General features: G+C 31.2%; 1 protein-coding gene across 1 annotated transcript in view; it reads left to right on the top strand.

Annotated features, from left to right (window-relative positions):
• The window catches only part of LOC130666682 (zwei Ig domain protein zig-8), a 140,889-nt gene that overhangs the window by 10,605 nt on the left and 103,934 nt on the right, over positions 1-26,350 (top strand). The window contains exon 2 of the mRNA XM_057467880.1: positions 19,350-19,498. Coding sequence (XP_057323863.1) covers positions 19,350-19,498 — 149 coding nt within the window. The remainder of the gene's footprint in view (positions 1-19,349; positions 19,499-26,350) is intronic.

Genomic DNA, 26,350 nt, shown 5'->3' with positions numbered 1-26,350 from the left:
CAGAATCTGCATTTGACATTTGACTCAACCGATTCATGTTGATGCTCTTGATACTAGATATCCTCAATTGCGATTGATTCAATGGAATTCCTCTGAAAGCTTATACTCAAAACCAAAGGGAATGCTAGTAAGCAGAGGTAATGCTCATCAAATCTATAGTTATATATATATAAATTAGAGTATAGCTTAGTTGCATTAGATTTACTATGTTTTGAAAGGCGAACGTATTTGTTGACAAAGTAGGGAATCATCAAAAACGTCCTTTCTGAGGTACACAAATACCTTTTGTAAGTGACCTCCATTACATTACGCTGTCAAAGAACATTTACGAAAAGACCAACTAAACCTTTCTTATACTGGGTCACTTGCTCGGGTTGCTTGCAGGCTTCAGAATCAAATCCTACGTTTTTCACGCAGAGTTATACATACAGACAAACTGAAACTTTGATCAGTACAAAATTGAATCTCCTCTCTTTTCGTATACTTTTACATACGACCGGCTAAAAGTTTCGATAAGATTGTAAAGAATAATATTTTTCTAAGTATAAAGTGGATTGTATATAGTTATTTTGTAAAGGATTTTCCATTGGGTTTTTTTTATTTTTTATTGTTATTTTATAAAATATATTTTTCTATTCAATATGACAGATTGCTTATTTGTTATTTGTTTCTGTAGGTATTTTGTTTATTTAGACACAACTTTTACAAATATTTTTGTTGATACACGAAAAAATGTAAAAATAATATTTTTTTTGTTTTTTAAATTTTGGTTTAATATTTAAATGTAGCAGTTATTCGAAATGTCGGTATCAAATGTTTGCTTACTCATGAAAAAAATAAATATAAACATTTTGACAGAATGAAAACAAGTTTATAAAAAAAATCACCAAATATGTAGGGCGAAAAAAAAAATATGAAAATATGTAAATGTAAAATAAAAACTATGTTTGAGTAATTCGATATTCAAAGTCAGAAGGTGATCTATGAACATATATCTCGAACAAAGTCCGATCGACGTACGGACAGGTGAAAAAAAATTGATAAAAAAAAAAAACGTCCGATAAGCTTCAACGACTTTTTAGCCGTATGAATCGTCTATTTGATATATTATATATGAGGCAGCACTAAGTCTTCAATCTTCCATTTCGACGTACTATAGATTATGTATAATAGGGAAATAGATAAAGAGAAGATTTTAACCAACAAGTTATCAAAAGAATTTATTATACGCACAGATTTTCACAAAAAGAATTATTTTATGCACAATAGAATTAAAAAAAAAAAATAATTAGATAATTCTGGATTATAATAACGTGTAATAATTAAATTTCAATGTTCAATAAGAATTAATTAAAAAATAGTTATAAATAATCTTGAATTTTGTTCATATAAAGGAGTATGTTTAAAATTTTTTTTTTAATCATCCGCAAGCAAATTATTCATCAAACAATTTAATTTAAAACTTATATTAAATAAATTTAGTAATTACACTCAGGCAGCTAGAGGTTGTGACAAGTTAACTTGTAATAATTAATAATTTAATAATAATTATAAATTACTATGAAGTTGTTTCTATGAAACTTGGGGATAAAAAATAAATTGGATACAATTTTAAGCTTTGAAAAAATAACTTTTTATTTAATTAATCAAGTTTGATTCCAGTAACATTTTTTATATATTTTTATTACATATTTCTTTAAAAATCACTTGAAAATAATTAAAAGTAATGTAGAAAAAAAAATCAAAGGTATCATATTTAATTTGTTTTAATGCGGCCAATTACTCAGTATATAAATTTATCATAAAATTTTTAATTATGAAAATAAAAAAAAAACTTTTAATACTTCCATAGGTGTAAATTTTTATATAAATATCCGTGAATACATTTTCCTTTGCAGATAAGTTATATAACCTCAGAGCGACAATATTGACGGTAATGAGCGTAGTTGCATCTACATATGATAAGACTCTAATGATGTATTCATGATAATCCCGTCGACCTTTGCACAAATATTAAGACGCTATTTTACATATGCTTACAATCCATTACAATTATTCCGTACGGTGTGTACATAAAATATGATATATATAGCGGGATAGTTTAGATAGTAAAAATAGACTTGTTAAATATAATAAACTGAAAGAAAAAAGTACGTGCTTACCCTTTTAAATTCACTACTGCTATCAGAGAGTTAGTTAATTATTTTTCACACTTGTTCTCTCTTCGACGATAAGAGAAAATTAATGAATTACGCCGTTGTGAGAGGGCTGTATAATACATTGAGTTAATTTATACTTGTCAGTAACACAAGTACCAAGGATTTTTCTGTTAATTCCAGAACTTGGTCAAGATTTCACATTTCTTTTAGTTGTAGATTTTTTTCGCTTAAATATAAATCATTGTTCCGTCCCCTTTGTGTTCTTATTATTATTATTATTATTATTATTATTATTATTATTATTATTATCAGGATTTTTATTTATATTTGTATTTTTATCTCGAGAAATTACTCTGCCTTAGATTTTTTTTTGAAATAAAAATAATTATTTAGTTTACTCGGTAGTTAAATTCAAAATTTATGAACAAGATATAATTTTTGGGTCATAAAAGTCGTAGGTGAGATTGTGTTTGGGTATAGAAGAGACTTTGCTTAAACTTTACTTTACAAAACTTATTTTTATCTCTATTACTGGCTCACTTGTTCGTACGTTTGTACATTTCTTGACAGGGCTATGAAATGACGTGCGAAATTTACAAGAGAATTTCAGAGATGTAAGACAATAGCGTTGTTGCTGAGAGATAGACCGCAGGTAGTGTGTAAGAGATACCTGTATGTATATTGTGTCATCCAGAGGGTAAATGTAGAATGTATGAGTACAATGCAGTACAATAGGCCAGTATATCTGAGCAATAATGTGACATAGAAACGTATAATTATCTTGTGGAGTCTGTTGGATCGTTAAGATATTGTCGAGAGCGTCTTACTTTATCTTAAAGGATTAAGTATCACTGTTTCTTAACTTATTCAGTTACCCATACAAAGTAGCCGAGCTTCGAAATTTTCCCATAGATCGGCCGATGCCTGGTTTGCAATGATTGGCCAATAAATCGCTAACTATAATGGCCTGTGCATGGTGAATCATTGGCAGCCGTCTTTTTGCTTATAAAAACGGCGCACAATGAACCGCCGTTCGTTGGCCAACAGTTTGATCGAGTGCTCTTGATGCCAAGCTTTGGCCGATGATTGATTGCCACGATTGGCCAATGCTTGCGACTGCCATGCTTGGCACACCGTTATCATCCGATGTTTAGCCGATCTTCGGCCGATGCTTAAAAATTGGCAGCCATTTACCACCCAGTAATAGGCCGATTCTTTTTTTTTTTTGTATGGGATAAAGGAAAGGGTGAAATTGACTTTTCAATTTTCGTAAACTCGGAGTTGAAATTTCTTTGCATTAATATTGATTTACTATTTTTTAATTAAGTAAATTATTTATTTAATGTAGAAGAGAGTTGAGAGAAATGAGGACGCGGTAGAGAAAATTTTTTATTCATATAAGACCAATATTGTGGAGAATATTAAAAATTATGTTTGCGATAGAATTACTAATTCCATTCAGTTTAAAAAGATATTGATTTTTACTTAAGTACTTATTTATGTAATTAGAGAAGATCCGGACAAAATGAAGATGCTCTGAAAATAATACGGATGATAGGATTTAAATGAATTAAACAATTATCGTTCGACTTGAATTTTAGGATCCTAGATTATATATTTTGTTATAAAAAAATAAAATATATAAATGAAAAAAAAATTCAAGTTGCACAATAATAAATTTTAGCTGTAATTGAAGTGGATATTGATTTTTAAAAAAATAATACTTTTTTTTTATGATAAAATTTCGAGTCCACTTTATCTGGATGTTAGTTGTAAACTCTAATTGCAGATATAAACCGTAAAAATATTATTTTTCAATTATTCAGAATATAAACGCCCACGAAAGAGAAATAAATGATACCGATCAGCAGAATTTCATTATTTTATTTTCTTTTCTTTAATTTCTTCGGCTATTATCCTCTCGTGTAATTCATTTTTATAAGAACTAGTTATAACTGCAGTTTTACCTTGTTTTCGACTCGGTCTAATGTTCGTAGAGTTATACACGTTAAATTTAAGTGGGCCCGAATTATCGAACGTAAAAATCTATTTTCCGTAAATTATTAACTTTCAAACTCATAAAAAAAATTTATATACAATTTCTGGACTTTTATTTACTTATTTAGTTTTTTTTTTTTTTTTTTTTTCAAAATAATTTAATTTTAATTGAACCTCAATTTTTTTATCTTCTTAATTGAATTGTCGTTTTTTTCAACAATACCCCTAACAAAATCTGAAAGTACTGAGATAAAAAGTTGATTAAATTTTTTGATAAAAAAAATTCTTAATTATTTGACTTGTTCTTTTTTTACGAAAGAAAAAAAATAGTTTCAACGATAGATGATTGAATACGATTGGCAACTCAATTGAAGCTCAATTCTTTTGTCTTATTAGTAGAAAACCAGTTTTGTTCTTCAGTCAGTCAAAAAAATATAAAAAAGTATAAAAAAGTTTCGATCTTGCTTGAGCAGGCAGATGCGTTGATTAAAATCGTTTTAACGTCAATCCATTCTCGTTAAAAGATTCTCAAGTGGCTGACTGATATTGAGTTTAGAATTTATAAAATCAAGTGTAATTTTAAATATAAAAAATTATATTCTTATCAATTTTTAAATTTACTTCCCTCTTTTAAAATCCAATTCAATGAAATTGTAATCAAACTGGAAAAAAAAAAATAAAGTTGAAGTTATTTTTTTTCTTTACGTAAGAAAAGAAAAATTGTGCAAATTCTCAGGTCAATAACACGTTGGCTCGCAGCCTCACGTCCCGGCCAGCTGCCAGGGACTTCATTAACTGTGAGCACACTCGTCATTGATCACATCCGACAAAGTAACGAAGAACAATAATTTATTGTTGCAATATTTCAATTTTATATTATATCATACATTCATACATATATATTTACGAATGTATAATATATATGTAAAATATAAAATGGACTAGAACAAAATCTATACACGTCATGCGCACGTCTACCCAAATACTATCATTAAAATAAAAAAATTTACTTAACATTTATTTTCACGCATTTTTGCAGCGCACTGTAAAAAATTTGCAGATCGAACGCGGATTAAATCCGGAGTGAATGTGGAGCGGTCGACTGTTTTTTTATCTATTTAATCCCCTTGGAGTGCAATTACCTCCGAAGGAGAGTTTATTTTAATATTAAAACTCCGAATCAGAGTGAACGCGGATTTAAATGAAACCCAGATCATTCCGCTGAAAAGACAAAGTCTCTATTTACTCTCTATGCGAAGTGATTTTTTAAAATCATTTTGGCGGGGTGAATTGGGATTTAAATTCAAATAAAGTCTACTGTAATCACGCCGAATTCACTCCCGATTTTTCACAGTGCATTAACCCAGGATCTATTAACATATCGACGTGACTGCATATAATGTATCTGTTTGAAAATTCTCTCGAGATTTACATTATAAACAAATTAACTAAATCATCATGTACTAGTAGTTAATAATTTCATTAATGCATAGTACGTAAATATATCAAAAGCTTTTGTTGAGGTTAAATAGTTAATTAATAATAATAATTATTTATGTGTCCTCTGTAAGTTGTAAACTAATGAGAATTTTCTATTAATTGGTACAGATGAAGATTTCCGTATTAATATTACAGCCGATATATAGGGGAAGGGGGGGGGGGGGGGGGGCAAAACGGGGTACCCCTAAAATTTGATAAAAAAGAAATTTTATATTTTAAATGGTATTTAAACATTCCAAAATCACTTTTGTAAATAAAATTGAGCGTTTTTTTGAATTTTTTTCGATAAATTTCTTAAAAAATCAATTGTCAGTTGAAAAATATTAATGACTTTTGTTTTATGATAAAAACTAATAAAAAATCACAGAAATAATCTTTATTACATTATCTGTGAAATGGTGCATCTGAATGCATTTGAGATGTTTCTGTTTACTTATAACACAATAATAACAGAAATAGTCGTAGAAAGGAGGCGAAAAAAAAATTTCGATCGTAAAGCACTCTCTAATGCTTCGCATTATGAGTCGTGCAAAATTTGTTTTTCTTCTTTTGTATCTAATAATCATGTAAAATATTATTTTTCTTCATGTAAATAACTTAGAAAAAAATTTAACTTAATTAAATTCATTTAAAATTCAGAATTTTTTTTTTTACCTTTTTTAGTGGGTACCCCATTTTGCCCGCAAAAATGAAAAAATTTTTTTTTACTTTGAACATCATTAAAAAAAAAAAAAAATATTCAGTGTATTTGAGTCCTCGAAAACTTGGTATTTCTTTAAGTACCCCGTTTTGCCCCTCCCTCCCTTCTATCAAAATCTTTTGTTAAGGTTAAATAGTTAATTAATAATAATAATTATTTATGTGTCCTCTGCAAGCTGTAAACTAATGAGAATTTTCTATTTATTGGTACAGATTAAGATTTCCGTATTAATATTACAGCCGATATATAGATATAATACGAAATAGATTTAATCGAGACAATTGTAAAGGAGAAAGTGCAAACTATTCGACAATTTCTAGCTCTATCTACAGAGGAAGCCCTTTAACATCTCTATTTCCCATGAGCCACAGATTCGCGTGGAACTTGGGTAATCGTGGAATGCAAATCAGTGAGGTATTCGATGCGCAAAATCATTCGGGACAACCTGGACCCACTAGTTTCATTCGTACGCTAACTACTATATATATATATATATATAAGCTATTTATTTGACCAATACTGTCTCTTATTCACTATCACACGCTCTCTCATTTGTTCAGTATCCTCCCATGATAGTTTGGTGCATTCTGAATAGGGATAGACTCGTCCAGAGCAGAGCAAATGTTTCATCGAACCAATTTGTCATGTTTGAGAGAATGCGTTTGGAAATTCATCGACAGTATTGTCTAGTATTGCTGATGATGATGCTGGTATTAGTGGTACTGTGGTAGCAATGTCGGTGATAGTGCGCCCGTGGTGATAGTGCCAGTAGTGGTAACTTGAATGAGGATAGAAAACAAAGATGGACCAAGAATTCGTAAATTACGCGGACCTAAATACTCGAATACCTCCTATTCACTTTGATAATATAATTATATAGATGTATAGCGGTGTATTAGTGCGGCTGGGTGAATACGATGCAAACACACCAGGTGAAATAATTAGTCAAGCGTAGGGGTTTAAAGTTTACAACTTGAGTCGTACGAGGTGGCGCGAGACATTAGGATCGGTAGGGGAATTAGCATATTCGAAAGTTTCGCAATTTAACAAAGTACTGCTGCTAGAGATAGAGAGACCTCAGTAAGCTTGACTCTTTTACACTGTTGTGTTTATATCTATATATACAGGCATGTAAATGTGTATTTGAACAAACAATGAGACGATGGTAGAGATTCTAGGGGAATTAAAATTTATAATACTGTCGGTGTAATTCGTTTTCGGGATTTTTTTTTTTTATTAGTTTTATTTGAAGTTATTAAATTAAATCACGTATTATATTTTTATTGAATTGAAATTTAGGATAAATAATTTCATCGGATGTGAGGAATTTTCTATCGGAATTCTTGTCATTCGGAGAATTTTTGCGGACCCTATAAAATGTTGCCGCAAATATTTCTGGACAGTATTTAATATTATTGTTATTATTAGTATTAGTATCTGGTATTTATTATGATTAAATATTTTATTGTGAGTAAATTTAAGTTTCGAAACAGGCTTCCTGCGATTATTAACTTGAAGGGTTGCTCGAGCTACCAACTTTGGTAATTTTATGGTATCTATGAAATCTAATGGTTAGTAAAAGAAAATAAAATTATTTTTAAGTGTGTCATAATAATGATGATAATAACTATTAAGCTTATATTAAATCAATAAATCTATTTCAAGTGTCGAAATCGATAGTTTAATTAAAATACCCTTGACTGTAATGAAAAAAAATAAACTTTTAAACGGCCAAAAATAATATCACCCTTGACTTGAATTTATTAAATATTTTATTAAAATTTCTTTTTTTACTTAACCGTTAATTATTTAATATATTTTAAATAGAAACTGTCAATAAATCTTCCATGCAAATTAAACGCCAGAGACGGGATCGATATTATCCGATAAAAATGACAGAATTAATTAAAATTTTTTCATACATTTTTAAAGTTAATTAAATATGAGTTCGTACGATAATTTACATTTCACGATTGTCAAAATTACTGAAAAAAAGATACATTTGAATTTGACATTAATTTTTTGCGAGAGGTAAAAATTTCAAATGTACAAAAAAAAAGTCCATTATATAAATTTTTAATTGACAGTAGAGCAGTAGGTTATTTCAAACCCGTAACATCACATCCGCAGCACATGCTGACATCACGAGAAAATTTACTAGTAAACTTTTTTATATTATTTTTTCCCGTGTTTACCCGATAAAGCTCGGCCGGATCTACCCTGATCCTTCAGGCACTGCAGTAGTGTCCAAGATTAGCCGCAACATCGATTAAACGTCTACGTGGACTCGCGCGCGACTAAGGTGAGAATTATTTTTTGTAGACATCGCCAAGGTAGACGTAACGCCGTCGAAAATAATAAAAAAAAAAAGTAATAGAAAGCTGCCGCGTAACTTCATCCCTAGACTTAACTTCTCTCTTTACTCTCAACTCTTATTCTTATTTTTTCTTTTATAATTTTATTTAATTTTTTTTTCTTTCTCAACATCACTCCATCTCTTTTTCTCGCCTCATTCAACTGATCGTTTCTGCGAAGAAACTTTTCGTATTATTTTCTCGCATTTCAACGCTATAGCGCGGCAGCTTTTGTTTTCTTCCCAAGTCAATCAACGAAAGTTAGTGATTACGTCCGCATCAACGACCCGATAAATTTATGTTACGAATGTCGATAACACCGACCTTTTCGTGTCTTTGACTATCGACATGAATCATTTTCCTCATTTTTTATTTACTTCGTTTTATTTATCGACACACTTTTCATTTTTTTGTCCATCGAACTTCCCATTTCATAAGGAAGTTGTAAAAAAAAAAGATGAATGGCGAAATTGTCTGACCAATAATTACCTTTTCTACTCGCAATGCAATAAACGTTCAATTGAATGTCAATATTTACGTTCGAATTGCATTTAACATTGCAAGTACATAAAATTCATCTTTCATTTTCGATAGAATCTGACGTTATTCAATTTACTGATAGTCATAGAGAAAAATTGATCAATTTTCGTACTCAATATTCTTACACTGTAAAAAGAGCGGTGTTAAACATGGACTCGTTTTAACTCCGCCCGGTGTAAAAATGAAATTACACCGGTGTAGGAGGAGTAATACACCGGTGTTAAAAATACCGGTGTTAAAGCAGGGTAAAATATTCACAAAATAAAATATTTTAACACCAGTAAAGAATATCTACACCGGCGGGGGCGTTATTTTAACACCGGTCTAAAATATTTACACCAGTGGCGGCGTTATTTTCACACCGCTTTCGGGGGTAAATTTAACACCGATAATTTTAACACCTACACCGCTTGGACTTACCCCGGTGATTTTTTACAGTGTAATAATAAATATAAATTATTTCATTAAAAAAAAAAAAGTAAAAATAAATTTTAAATTCATTTGACTTAAGCGAAAATAGAGACGTCAATTACTCAACTAAATTACACACATAATACTGCCTAAATTACTTAAACTTAATTTAATCTGCTTAACCAATCTTCTGGTAGATTTTCTCACATTATATAAAGTAGATAATACGACACCCAAGTACTTCATTATGCTTCATATAAATATATGAATGTATAAATTTAAGAAAAGTTTAAAAATGCAAGTCTCAAATCATTGAATTCAACAATAGTATGCACGAAGCAAAGAAACTTGCGCATAAAAAAAAATGAATAGTAATAAAAGACTAGAAAGAAAGATAGACATGAATGAGTCGTCACCACAGAAAACTATTCGCGGTGAGTATTTGGCGAAGCTCACATTTTATACTGCCGTCGCCAGTCGTCGACTTTTTTTTATATATCTATATTTATATATATAGTGTACTGTAGTAAAGTATACTATACACAAGTCGGTGGTATTTTTCATTTGCAGTCGTGAACTTTAAAGTTTCGCCCGCGGCATACTCAGCACAGTATGTGTTACCACTCAGCTAAAATCCGGCGGCACGAGCTTAGGAACCCGTAAACACTTTTACACCCGTCTGTGTTATTGAGTAACAGCCACTGTATTCACCAGCCTTCGAGTATCATAAAAAATTTTGCCCGTTAACTCCTTCAATTTTATCCACAGTTTTTTAACCTCACGTTGATACTTTTATTTTCCCTTTTTCCCTTCTTTTAAAAAAAAAAAATTTCTCACGTCCTGTTACTGCAGATAAAGGGAGGTTTTTTTAGTTTTAAATCCAAGTAAAGCGTACACGTCGCAACGTGACATAAAGGGCTACGTGTTGCCTTTATAGCGGCACTGTGATGTGTAAAATGCGATCAATTAATCTTTGTTTAATCTGACACGCCGATAAACAAGGTAACGGCGATCGTGAGATAGCAAATGAATCTCGAGGTAGTGCCGAATAGAAGTTTTATTTGAAATTTTAAAAAATAACTTTTTATTTATTTATTTTTTCCAACGCTAAAATCAATCACTGACGCTCTTCTGTTTGGAATTTTAGTTTATTTGTTTGTTTGTTTGCTTGTTTTTATTTGTTTGTAAGATGAGAAATAAAAGAGTAGTAGGAAAATGTAGAGCGTAAGGGAAAGAAGGAGTGAAGGGAGACTTAGTAAGGGAGAGAAAAAATCTGTCATTTATTTGAGAACTCAGCAGCCAGAAGCTGCGTGGGGGCGGGAAACTTAACGACGTGTCGTTTATATTAAGGCAGTGCACGAGAAAGTGGAAAATAGAAAGAGAAAGAGAAGAAAATAAAGGGGATAAATATAACAAAAAAAGAGAAAAAAAGTATATAAAAAAATCGTAAAACGTAAAAGGATAAACGAAGATGGATAAAGTATTGGTATATATATATAAGAAACGACGAAAGTTTAAAGAAGAATGTGAAAAAGGGAAATAAGTATTGTAAGATCGATGGATTTTAGTGAGAAGCGAATCAGCGTGGTATAAAAATCTTTTAAGTGCCGCCCTATGTTTATGTCTAATACTTGAACCGTATCCTCGCTTTCTCTATTTCAACTTCACTGCAAAGAGAAACCCACATCTCAAAGCTGCTTTGGGACGTTATTTGTGCAAGTTATTGAAAATTCCGCTCGCACTCCATTCTCAGAGACTTTCCGCCCCCTCTTCGCGGCTGAAAACTCCCCGTTCTTTCTTCTCGTCATTTTTATTTTTTTTCTCTTCATTCTACTGCCCTAACTCGACGAGGACCTGCGTTCTCTCTTTATTTAGGAATTTTTCATTTCCGATAAACCTCCAGGGACTGGAGAGCATGAGATAATGTGTTATTATTTTTCCCTCTTATCTCCATTGATTTCTATAATATTCGCAGTTTTTTATGCCGAGTAGTATGAAATTTTATAAAATAAAAACTGTCTTAATTTGAACGTTAGGGTATCATTTAAATTTTGTATTTATATTTATTGTAGTTAATGATAAAATTTTATTGAATTATTTGTCAATAGACGGCGTTATGATGCCGACTTGAATAAATAACTTTGAAAGGATTTAAATAAAATTAATTTTCTTTTTATAAGTCAATTGGTGATTTTGTTCAAGGATCAATTACTGATAAGTACATTAAATGCATTTAACGTTGATTGTATTTGCCTTTTTTACTTTCCGATAATTAAGAGAGCATCTATTGGGAATAGAGAGGCTGAAAAGAGTGAGTGAGTGAATGAGTAAGTGAGTGAGAGGGAGATAAAGTCCGGAAGAATCGTTACGGTAGTAAAATACGTGAGCAGACCTGAGAGCTCAATTAGCTGTCGATTAAAAGTACATTAGAGCGTTTGGGAGAGGGCGGAAGGGTGCAGAAGAGAAAGGAAAGGTCAGAATGGGGATGTCTAATGAGGCTCTCTGAATTACGTATTAAATCATATACTAAAGAAATCTTTTTTTTATTAACTTAACAAGAAATTAATTTTGTCAATTTACTCTGCTGAACAGACATTTTTATCTGTTTCTACCCGTGAATACATGTGAACTAATTTTAACTGATTTATTAAAGTTACGGATGGTTGAGACACGATTACCAAAATCATCGTCTTATACTGTTACGACAACTCAATTTATTTTTAAACTATTACTCTTTATATTATGTTACATGTAATTGATAAAGTGTAGACAATTTTTGTATCAGTACGAGTCAATAGTGAGGGTAATTGCGGTTCAGTCATACGCATTGTTACAGTTAACACAATGCAAATTTAAATGAACATGTAAAAGTTTCATAAACCGCTGGAAATCGCGTGAAATTAAATTCAAAAATTAATATTTCGTATTTTATTCATAATTATCGTGGTATGCATTAACGCTTAATTTATGATTTATAATTATTTATATTGTCGATAATAACAATACGACTGTTTATAAAATAACGAGCAATGATTTATTAATTAAATATTCACAGCTAAAAAGAACCGTCAACGTTATTAAGTATCAATACCACTGTCAAAATATGAGTAGCTCTCAACTCTAATTAAACAAATATATACATCGCGGTGCTTAATGGAATAAAGAGGATACTTTTTAAATAAAACATCCGCAATTTTCACATTTCCTGCAAAATAAATATCCAATAGCGCAAAAATAATCTTTAGCTCGCACTCTAAATATTTATCGCGAGTATAAATATTGGAAGCTCAAGTTCTAGAAAGGTTTTAGTCTTCCCAAATATTTGTAATTAACATTTTTCAATATTTTAATTCTAGTCATTTCATTCTCTTGCACTTTATTGGGAAACAAATTTCCTTGTTTATGAACATATCGACTTGACCGAAAACAGATCAGATTCATTAAAGCTCCATACACTCCTATTTCATTCATACTATAACACTTTATATATTTATATATACTCCCAATGTAAATTAATAATTCAAACAAGCTGAGCAATTACAAGTTTTGTCTGATAATTTAGCAAACAAATAAAAGTACTCTAATTATTTATCGCGAGTATGAATATTGGAAGCTCAAGTTCTAGAAAGGTTTTAGTCTTCTCAAATATTTGAAATTAAAATTTTTCAATATTTTAATTCTAGTCATTCTCTTGTACTCGAATTTTTTCGAGAGAACTAGAAACAAAAGCTTCTAAAGAATTCAGAAACAGATCTACTTTAAGAACGGGGTAAAAATTAAATTTTTCAAGTCAGGTTAATATTATAATTTTATTTTCAATTTAGTTTAATGCACTTAGTAACTTAAATTGCTAACATTATTGGTGTTGTTGTTATTTTTATTATTATTATTATTAGTAATGAAAATGAGTTGTTTTATTATGTTAGCTATTTTATGCCCGGCATTTCAATTTACGTAAGCAAGTAGTACACTACGAGAAGACTTGCAATTCCTGTGGATTACTTTACTAACGTACAAACCCAGGACTACAATGAAGGTTATAGTACACTACACTATACTAGTGAGTGCACTGCTACGACTAGCTTCTTGCGAGAAGTCTGCGCGTGACTTGACTCTTTATTGGATAAATACCTTGTACTTCTTACGCTTTATACATCCGTTTTATTTATTTTATCACGAATAACGTCATGTTAAACTTTTGTTCGCCGTGATTCTGAAATGAAATGACTCTCCTTAAAACGCCTGTAGTAAATATTCAGGTTGAAATATAAATAAATAACAATAATAAAGTACTCTAAAATATGAAACATCAAATTCATTTATTTTTTTACATTATCTTTGACATCATTCTGCTGTCATTTATTTACGTCATAATTTTTCATTCCTTCTGAAAAATGATTTGGCCTGAGTAAAAAAAATATTTGGTTTATTTTTGAGTAATGAATTTTTTTTATGACTTTTTAAAAATGTTTTATTTTTTAATTAAATATTCATATCGCATTTCGTAAATGTGAATTTTTTTCATCATAAAAAATTGAAATAAAATTAATGTAATTTTTTTTTTTTTACGATATTCTATGCTGCAAAAATGTTTTTTTTGCGATAAAAACTTTTTATATATCACTAATAACTTTATTCATTCTCTTAGTTTAGTAGTTAAAACAAAAGTATTTTTTTTATGTACTCAAGTATTACATGTAAGCCATCGCATTCATAAATATAGTATTTGTGAATAAAAATTTAATAAAACTTGAACAGTAAAAAAAATAAGTTTATCAAATAAATTCCTTCGTACAAAGGTGTAAAGAGTCTTTTATTATATAAATAATATTACAGATATTTATTTTATGTTTCACGACACGGTGTGCAGAAATAAAAATATATATATATAAAAAAAAGCGTATAAAACCGTAACAGCAATCTACAACAGAACAATATTGGATTTTTGAAAAGCCACGAAGAAAAGACCCGGAGGATGAATTCCGGCATTGGCGTTAGAGTGTCGGTAGTTGGCTTGTATAAAAAGTATCGGGCATATTGTTGTGCTCATCCATTTTCAGTACAGATTCAAGCCCTGTTTGATTTAAACCCCATCGACGTGCGAGAATCACAAGATTATGATCACCATTGAAATCGGTTTGCTACTATTCCTTTATTTATTTTTTTTCAACATTGGAAAGTATACCACATATATATTTATATATATGTGATATACGATTGAGTGCACAAGCGATTCAATTTTTCTCGTAAGACCCTCAGTCATTTTAGTCGAACGACAAGAGTAAGAAATAAAGAGTGAGTAGCATCCGGTCTATTTTGCCGGAGGCAATGGGGGAGGGGGGATTGAGAAATGAGGAATGAAGTGGTAGTCGATGAACCAAGGAAACGAGAGAAGCTGAAAGTGAAGGGAGTGAGGGAGTCAAAAAAGCACAACGAACATGGTTCAATTTATCTCCTGCCTCTTATTGGAAACTCAATCCAATATTTCCGTGGGCGTTTGATTCGATTTAATTCGTTTTTGATTACGCATCAAGCCGTTTACAATCATAGATCGTTCATGTCGTACATTATATACATAGAGTTTGATATTTATTGAAGACTATTCCTTGTTTGGCTCATACATTAAACAACAACCCGATTTATTTCGAGGTATATGAAGCTTCTATCTGCAGTCTTCTCCCCTTCGACCTGGTTATGCACATCGTTCAGCTGCTTTCGGAGTTCATTGCACTCCACTGGTCATTCGATACTCGATCGTATGAGTCCGAGAACGCAGTCTTTGTACCTGATACGGTCTATACGCTGTGGCGAGTCCTTTGAGCTGGTTCCTGTGTGTGCATAATATAAGCCGAAAATAAATTTACTCTACCCTGAGCACATACAAGACACATTTATTTGTTTAACCGAGTATTTTTAATTATTTACATTTTCTTAATTAAATGTTTGAGCTTCATTAACGCTTGAATTAGTAAATAAATTTTTATTTGAGCATTACATTGCCGTGCTAAGCACAGAAGAGGTAACTTACTATGGTATTCCTAGACGGAAAGAAATTTTCTTTAAAAATTACCGTTAAATTCACTGTAATCGTGGGACGAATGGCACGACCTAATCATTTGTCGGTAAGTGAGATCATTTTCAACTTTTTTTTAACAAATTTTCCCGTAGTCTACTGTAAATTTTATTCAGTTTTCGGTAAATTTTATGAAGTTACCACAAAATAAATAAATTTTTTCGTAATTTTCATTTCAAAAATAGTAATGAATAACAGTGCCGCATTATGTCCCACGATTACAGTGAATTTAACGGTAATTTTTGAAGAAAATTTCTTTCCGTGGACACAAGTTACCACCTCTGTACTAAGCGCGGCAGTGTAGTAATTTTTCATGATGAGATGATTTATTTACGTGTTAAATACATCTTCACTCGCTCTGTAGGTCATTTGAAATTTTCAAAAAATATTGCACACCTTGAACGCGAAGTTGTAAAAAAATATTTCCTGTTCATGAAATAGATAAAAGTTTTTGTTTAGATCAAAAGAAATACATGGTTCAGTGATAAATAAAAGTAAATTGACTACTCAAAATATTACATCAGCGTTTGAGGTGTGCACTTTTGGGTTTCAAACACTTTTTTTTACTTATTTAATAAAAGTTGGAGGTGACTGAAGAATAACTATGCAATATAAACATTTTTCTTTCTCTATAGTGTCTCTGAGTAGGAAAGACTATGAAATGCTTCGCGTCTCAAGTGTGCGAAAATTTCATAAATAAGAAATAAACCGCAAATTATTTATTAAAAAAATTTTTTTTGGCACGATGACTTTCAGAATTTTAATATAAATATTTTTTATACACAGTAAAAAATATTGTGTATCTGTGTTAAAAACGGTCCGTGTTAAAATTTTTGTGTTGATTTTTTTGTGTCAAATCAACACAATTCTTTGTGTTACTTTAAAATTTTTAATCGATTTACTCTTCAACACTTTAAAAGTGTTACTTAGTATAAAAATCGATATTATCAACATTTATTAAGTGTTACTTTAACATCAACACAAAAAAAGTGTTGAAATTTTAACACAAATTTTGTGTTGAAATTCAACACAAACAGTCTGTGTTGAAAAATAACACAAAAATTGTGTGGACCGTTTCTAACACACAGATTGTGTTGATTTTAACACAATATTTTTTACTGTGTAGTTTTGGCTACAAATTTATAGATAATTAAGACATTACGTCTTTTTTATTAGTATCAATTTTGTAAATATTGAGGTCAGTTGCTTAATAAAATTAATCATTTTTGTTTTTGGGTTAGTCTGTTCGTGCGTTCATATGCACATAAGCCCAATTAAATCTTCAATATAGTTATAGATATTATTAATCCACCTGATTACTTTCACATCAATTTTAGATTATTACAGAAAAGAATCCCATTAAAAACAGTAAAATTTCGTGTCGCTTAATTACAATTAAAAATGTATAAGTGATCAGAGCATAAATTTATAATGATTTGTCGTAAAATTAAAAAAGTTTTAATCATAAGGTTTCATTTATTTTAATTGACATTTTAATTACAACACGAGTGTTTCAAGTATACACTTTTTGAGTTGTAAATGAAAAAGTAATTTTAAAAAATAATATTTTAATTTATTTGAAATTATTTTTGAATAAATTAAAATATTATTTTTTATAACTCATAGAAATTAATAATAAATATGTCTATCAACATTAAAGGATTATTTAGTATATCAACAGCATCTGGATTGTTAACGCGCATAATATAACGTCAATCAAAACTACAAGCCTATCCAAAAGTTATATTATGAAACTTAACTTAACGTGGAATATTACTTCATAACGACTGTTGAGCTCTCAAAATTTACCCAATAAATCTTTTGTTTCAACGGTGGATTATCAAAGTTTCATTGAGCTTATAGTTATGCTCGTTGCTCTTCACCGTTAGTACAATCAGGTTCACGGCTTAGTTTCAGCAATGTCTCCCTTTCATAATGCGTGAGAAACACTCACTCGATGTCTCGACATTCACATACAAGTACATAGATTTAACTATAATACACGTCTTGACGTGCTCGATGAATGGAAAGCAACAATGAAGCCCAAAGTTTTTCAAAAGCACAATACGAACATGAAAATATTTCGACATGAAAAATGTAATATACGAGAAAGCTACTGAGTCTTAAATATATATACATATATATATATTTCACTCTATTCTCTTCATTCTACGTTCTCTTTTAGTATAACCAAGTCTATACAGGTTTGCCGGTGCAACCTGAAAGTCACTGGTATACTACGAGATCCATTAATCTCTCACCAAGAGAGCACCTTCTGCGGCTCCAAAGTATACGAGAGATTGCGCTGAGAATAAATTAAATTGCATAATAATATGATCACCGGGTGTCTTGATGTCTTTTTCACTCAACATTTTTATTAATTTATATCTAAAGTATCCACTGTAACCGGAAATAATATTATGACATTAAATTTCACTGTCGCAGCTCTTCAACACTTAAATAAATAAAACCACAAGATTTCAAGTCATTAATAATAATTTTTTTTTGCTATACCTCCTCAGTTCGCCATTAGTCATTACTAATGTTATCAAAATGGCCCACTATTCATTTGCTTGGGAGTATTTTCTGGAAAGAAAAAAAAAAGTAAAATAATGATGTGCTGTAGTGTCTCACATTATCATCAGCTCACCACAAGCCACAATAAATACATCAACCTAAACAAGACAAGGGTAGAGCTCGAACAAGTTCCCAGGGTTGTGATTGGATCCACTCCCTCATCTTTCGATCATACTTCTTGTTCTCATCTATTTTATTTATTCTTTTTCATAAAATATATCTATATAAATTTTTTTTTTCTCCGATTCCCTGGTTTTTCTCCCAGGCCGTCTGTCCCGATCCACTTCTACCTTTATCCATCTACAAAACTTGTACACACTTTTCACAAGTGAAATGACCAGACCGGTTTGTCCGCCCGGTCACTTCTCACTCATGCCACATACAAATGTTTATATATTTCTTCATTCTCGTAAATTTTTCAAACCTCAATATTTTACCCTCATTTATCCGTCATGATTTTTTACAAATGTCGGGAAACAAAAAAAAAAAAAAAAGAAAAATAAAATAAAAAGAAGAAATGAATAAAGCAATCTCTTTCAAGGATCATTGCACCTCTACATTTATAACTGGGTTTATCACACAGATCTTCTTCTCCTCTCTCTCTTCTCCTTCGTCTTCGACCGCCATTTATTTACACACACTTAAATCAACTTATTTTTTCAATTCCATATCCTCCCATCCTTTTAAATTTAATTTAAGTGATAGCGCTGCGAGACACACCAGACTTTAACCCAATATATAAAGGTAAAATAGTTAAATATACCATACAGTAAATCATGTAACAGTAAAATGTGTATGTGATCTGGTCCGAACGTGAAACATTTTTCGGTCAGTTTTATCGACATTTTCTTATTTATTATCTCCCATGTGCACCCTACACTTTTTATACCCACCGATCTACCCATCTTACCAACAATATTTATATATATTACCATCATCCCTTGAACTCTTATAATAATCAACGTAATATTAAATATTTTCTATAAAAAAATAAATCAATAGATATTTTATTTCTATAATTATTGTGTTATAAACAGGCCTGCTGTTTCGTGATCACCGCGCGAACGAGCACAATACCCTGAACGATTGGCCGTACTACGACGAAAACGTACCGCGGAACGTAACAACAGCAATCAGCCAAACGGCGTTTCTCCACTGCAGAGTTCATCAGCGTGGCGACAAAGAGGTAAGTCCTATAAATATCTATATTATTTATTTTTCTGATCCTCTAAAGCTTTTACGGCTCACTTAATAGAGAGAGAGAGTCAACAGACTCAGCCATCAGCCCGTATCTCGTCGATAATTCTCGAGCTTTAGCTCCTCGAACCCGGATCAATGACACGGCCGATCGAACGATGAATCAACCCCCATCTCTCCTTCATTTCCAACCCCTCTGACGCCGCTCCCATCACCATTACCTTTAGCACCCACTGGTTTTCCAATTCGTGCCTTTTACCCCTTTTATCACCAATACCAACACGACTATTACTGTTACCATCACTATCGCCGTTATAATCACCTTCACTGTGCACTAATACTGAACACATAATCTTGTCTCTTTATACACCCATTTTCCTATTTCAGTGTACGTGCGTTCGCCACCCGTAATACTCAATTCCTTTACCTTTATCTCTGTCTCTGGCTCTATTTCACGGCTGGTGTCGATGCTTGGCGTAACGATTCCGCTTTGATGAGATCCGATTTCAGTGCACCCTTGACACCGACTTATCGCTTCCGATTCCGCGATTCACTCAAATGTATTCCGGTCACGCGATCTGAAATAACCACCAGTTTCACAGTGCATCAGTACCAATAACGGACAGACTTTTTTTATTACTTTACTTTACTTTGATTTTTTTTTTTAATTATATCAGAGGGTTAAAAATTTTTAACTAGCACCAGACGATAATCTCTGTTTGACACTAGTTTAATTCAAAACACTATTGAATAAATTATTGTCTAAATTCAGCTTGAGACCCTTGAGTACACAGCTCTAGCATACTCAAATGCCTTTGTGCTCGTTTGTGTTAAATTTCCGATGACCTAGTTGCTATGTAAATGTAATCTTACTTGCGTACAAGCGATGCGTAGCCATTTTCATTCAATTCGACATTTACATTATAATTAAATAATAATAACAATAATAATAATTATTATTATTTAATTATGCTTGTAATTAAACCCTTGTCAAGGGTAATTTTTAACCTCACTGTTTGTTGTGGAATAGTCTTGCGTACTCATATATCGGGTTTCTCTTGGTTGCAAACTCTCGTGTCCTGAATTCCATTCACAAATTGAAGTTTACACGAGCTGGTGCTATTGCTGCTGTAGCTGCAGATTGGGTCAAGTTTGCAGCTTCCACTGTAATGCCGGTGCTGCTACTCCTGCCTCTACGGATATCAATTAAAATGGCTACCATCCTGTAATCGATGACCTGCATTATCAGATACTTTAGTATTTATTAGGATCATTGAGAATTTTCATAATTTACTGATAAATACTTCTCACTTCCTGATTTATCACTGAGTATGATTGAAATTTTTACACTGTAAAAAATCACCGGGGTGAGTCCAAGCGGTGTAGGTGTTAAAATCGGCGGTGTTAAATTTCAATACCGAAAGCGGTGTAAAATAACGCCGTCGCCGGTGTAAATATTCTAGACATTCTTACACCGATATTACTCCGCTTTTACACCGGTATTTTAACACCGCCGAATTACGCCTCCTACACCGGTGTAATTTCATTTTAACACCGGGCGGAGTTAAAATAAGTCCATTTTTAACACCGCTTTTTTACAGTGTATTATTATTATTATTATTATTATTATTATTATTATTATTGTTATTATTTTTGTTTTGGTAGCTGTTATTACAATGCAGTATTTATTAAAAGTTTTTAATTGGAAAAATACTTTTTCATAAAATGTCGTTGAGCTTGTTGTGATTATACGAGGGAAAATAACAAAAGCAAAAAAAAAAAACAATAACAACAGAGATAAATAAATTCTGGTTAAACAACAAAATAAAAGTTAACTAATAATTAATTGAATTAGAGTGTTGTTGCATTTAAAACAAACAATTTTAATAATTTTTAACGAAAAGTAGCAGTGGTTTTAGGATGAGAGTTTCTGTTTAAAAAAAAAAACCACCGAGTGTTTTGCAAGCACGTATAATAGTTGATGGGAAGCAAAAGAGGAAAATGAACAAAAAAAAGGGGTATAACAAAATAGAATAAAAAAAATCTGAAACGGAGGAAAAACAAGGCATGAGGTTTTTGGAGGCTAGTGCAAGCGCGATGGAAGCTTTTGAATGGAAAAGTGCATTGAGTTTTCAGGGGTTACGCAGTTGGTACGGTGGGTGGCTGACTGTGTTCTGGGATGATGCGGTTTTGGGTTAGGTGGCTGATAGAATATGCATGCTGCTTGGTTAAAGAGAATTAAAGTGGCTCAAAGGAACGTTAAAGGGTTCGGACGGGTTCTCTCTTTCTCTTTCCTCTCAATACCCTCGACTGGTTACTCGCTCAGAAAATTCCTGCCTTTTGAACTTCTACCTTAATTATTTTATTTTTTTCACCCTCTTCCACTAATCAATACAATCTTAATGAAAATATATCATCATTATTTTACCTTTTTACGTTTAAGACCTTCGTTACTTTTCTTCAATTTATTTCCCTCCATGAAAAATACATTACAGCAATATCTATTTTTTCCATAATGATTAGCACCCGGTTTTAAAAATACGCCACAAATATTTAATTAAAATAAAAACGGGCATTAAAAAATTCTTACTAACGCAGATTAAAGTTTCCATACGCTAAAATAAATAAATAAAATTTTTATCAAGTGATTGATATAACGACTATATTCTTGAGTAATAAATAATAATATTTTATCGATAATATTTATTAAACAAACTTACAAAACGTGTTATGAAATTTAATGAACCTTAAGCTTTTTATTCCCGGCGGAAAAAATATTCCATATCGAACTGATTATAGTTGCATCGCGCTCCGTATCCCAATGGATCATCTAACACGAGTTTCGCATACCAATACACTCACATACATATATATCTATATATATACACACAGACATATAACTAGTTATCCTCTCTCTCTCTCTTTGATTGGATATTCTACAGCAGTCTCTTGCGCGAGATGGTATCTTGGCAAACACATAACCGAGTTTCCTCTGAGTAAACCTCACGGCATGTGTCTCTCCCACCCCTATCGTCCTAGCATTTAAGTGGTGGACCTCACTCTCAAAATCGTCGGACATCTGAACTGTATAAACTCGAAATGTCAATATGTTCATGTGTATAGATGTATATTTGTATGTCTGTGTAAGCCTATACATACATGTATATGATCATAATAATAATAATAATAATAATGATGAGAATGATGACAGCAATGTATATACATATAAACTGAAACAACGATAATTACAACCGACAATCAATTAAACATTAATAATATATGCATGCACGAGTGTGTGTGAAAATTTCTCATAAATGTAGAATCGAGGGATTGTACTTGTGGAATTCAACGAAATGGCCGATTAATGTCGTCAAAACGATTGATTTCCGCTATTAGTTAAAGGCGCCTGTAGATCGAAAAGCAATTGCACGATAGCCGCAAATTGTCGAGGTTATATTGCAACTGCGGTATCGTTGATCAATTCTTTGGTTATATGGTATCTTTCTCCCTCGTTAACGCGGAAGAGTGAAAACCCAATAGTGACCCTTGTGATTGTTGAATCATGTGTGATGGAATATCTGTCTATTAACTATTAACCGATTGCTATTTATAACTCAATACTCTATAATCCAGTAAATTGTACTAAAACAATGGTATTTAATGAATTACCGTTATTAAAACATAAATAATTGATCAATATTCCCGGTGCTGTGACATTTCCGACAATGTTGTATTTATAGAGAATATTACCTTTGGAATATATAAATAACTGAATCGGGACAGAACGGGTAACTAGATTAATTTAGTTTTATGTATTGTCTTTCATATTGACTTTTATTTGTTTGCTAAATTATCAGACAAAACTTGTAATTGCTCAGCTTGCTTGAATTATTAATTAACATTGGGAGTATATATAAATATATAGTGTTATAATATGAATGAAATAGGAGTGTATGAAGCTTTAATGAATCTGATCTGTTTTCGGTCAAGTCGATATGTTCATAAACAAGGAAATTTGTTTCCCAATAAAGTGCAAGAGAATGAAATGACTAGAATTAAAATATTGCAAAATGTTAATTTCAAATATTTGAGAAGACTGAAAACTTTCTAGAACTTGAGCTTCCAATATTTATACTCGCGATAAATAATTAGAGTGCGAGCTAAAGATTAATTTTGCGCTATTGGATATTTATTTTGCAGGAAATGTGAATATTGCGGATGTTTTATTTAAAAAGTATCCTCTTTATTCCATTAAGCACCGCGATGTATATATTTGTTTAATTAGAGTTGAGAGCTACTCATATTTTGACAGTGGTATTGATACTTAATAACGTTGACGGTTCTTTTTAGCTGTGAATATTTAATTAATAAATCATTGCTCGTTATTTTATAAACAGTCGTATTGTTATTATCGACAATATAAATAATTATAAATCATAAATTAAGCGTTAATGCATACCTCGATAATTATGAATAAAATACGAAATATTAATTTTTGAATTTAATTTCACGCGATTTCCAGCGGTTTATGAAACTTTTACATGTTCATTTAAATGTGCATTGTGTTAACTGTAACAATGCGTATGACTGAACCGCAATTACCCTCACTTTTGACTCGTACTGATACAAAAATTGTCTACACTTTGTCAATTACATGTAACATAATATAAAGAGTAATAGTTTAAAAATAAATTTAGTTTTCGTAACAGTATAAGACCATGATTTTGGTAATCGCGTCTCAACCATCCGTAACTTTAATAAATCAGTTAAAATTAGTTCGCATGTATTCACGGGTAGAAAGAAATCAAATTTTCAATAAAAGAAATCGAACGTACTCGATTTATCATATTTTTTCGTACTTTCAATAAAACGTTCACTCAGTTATGAGAGAAGTAACGTTATATTTATAATATAAATCAAAAAAACCGATCATGAGAGTTAATTATACGGAAAAAAGTAATAAGAAACATGATTCAAATCATCATAAATCCATTATTCTTGAAAAAAACCACCAATTTCATCGGGTTCTCCCCTACACGTATACGATCGCTATTTATATCTTCATATATCCGTTAAATAAAACTAGTGAATTCATTTTAAAATAACAAAATCAAGGGAAACGAAATGTTAAAAAAGAAATAAACTCGGAAAATGAAGGAAATAAAATTTTGGAATAAATTGGATCGTACAGTTCTTGCCACGTGTCCTCGTTACTAAGCAGTTTTACTACAGCAATTCGATTAAATTCCCTGCTGGCTGTATATCGTATATATATATATCTATGTATATATATATACCAATCGTATGTATAGTACTTTGAACGAACGAATGACGCGCACGGCTATTTCCAAGGAAATGACCCTGGGAAATGAAGGGTAGCTTCCGTGTTTTTCCCGCATCATTCCGGAAAATCAATCTTTGTTTTGTTTTTTTTCTTTTTCGTGTCATCGGCTTTATTAATTTTTTTGCACGTTGGCATGTTAGGTAAATATATCTAATAAATATAACAACGTGGAGTAAAAAATAAACGAGGATTTTACAAGAGGATTTTTGAGCACGAGGACACAACACAAGAAACTCAATAAATAAGGCAACTTTTTTTCTTCTGTCTTATTGTCTTGTTTTTGTTGTTGTTGTTTTTGAAACCCTGGAATTGTAGAATCTTTTTCAGTCTTCCAGTTCGTTGTTTTATTTTTTCTCTTCAGGTCTGTTTTTTTTTGTTCTCTACTTTTTTTCTGCAAGTAGAAACCGTGAGGTGGTAAGCGAGAAGTTGATTCCCGTGAGCCGTTTTAACGTTTAGTTCACCACTTCAAAAACTCTCATCGTCTTTTGGTGTAAATTTATCGGTACATTGTTTTTAGTTTCTCGAGGCATAAAAATGAAAAACGCAGGCCGAGAAGCGGGAAAATAAAAATCAAAAGAAAGGATAAAATAAAATAAATAAATAAATTTCAGTGAAAAAGGGTCGAAGAGGTTTGTGGGCTTGCTTTCGATGCAATTTTGTGGTTTACACTGAAATTTAAAGTGGTTCTAGTAAAAGCTATCCAATGCTCAAATTTATGTACCCACGATTACGTTAATGTTTCAGTGGAACCGCGGTGCTTTAGCTCTTCAAAAACCTTTACATGACCTTTATAATCCACTAATGATAATAATAATCATTATTATCATTATTGTATGATGCTTTCCATGTAACCTCACACAATAACATAATTATATAGAACAACATAATGGGCTTTAGAAAATCGATCATGTCCCAGTGTTTTACCGTACGTTTTTACGTAATTAAATTTCTTTGATTCAATTTTATTTTTATTTATCTTGTATGTTTGTATTTCTTCACACTCTACACGGAGAGGAATTTATGGTAACCGTTCCTAGTCCATTTATGAACTATCATTCCATACCATTATGGTAATGATTACTTGAATTATGGGATATTGGCCCATACTTTCTGGGAAAAGTTGCCATAAGTATGGGATCAATTCTCATCATTATGGTAACAGTTCCCATATCGCATAAGAAAGAATTATGGTAATGATTACCATAATATTATGGTAATGGTTACCACATATTATGGTAATTGTTACCATATATTATGGTAACCGTTACCATAATATTATACACTCAGAAAATTAAGTAATTGTGATTATTATGCTAAATTGCTAATTCCAATCATCTAGAATTTTTCAATCCAAAAATAGTTAATGTTATAATTTTTTTTAATAGAATTAATAATTATCGGATGATAACTTCTGCAATAAATTTCGTAATAGCTACTATAATAGTTACTACGTAACAATTATAATTTCTGATGGTAACTGTTACTATCTGGATTATA

This window comes from Microplitis mediator, chromosome 4 (genome assembly GCF_029852145.1).
Source record: "Microplitis mediator isolate UGA2020A chromosome 4, iyMicMedi2.1, whole genome shotgun sequence".
Taxonomy (NCBI): Eukaryota; Metazoa; Arthropoda; class Insecta; order Hymenoptera; family Braconidae; genus Microplitis; species Microplitis mediator.
This window is presented reverse-complemented; position numbering and strand designations above follow the sequence as displayed.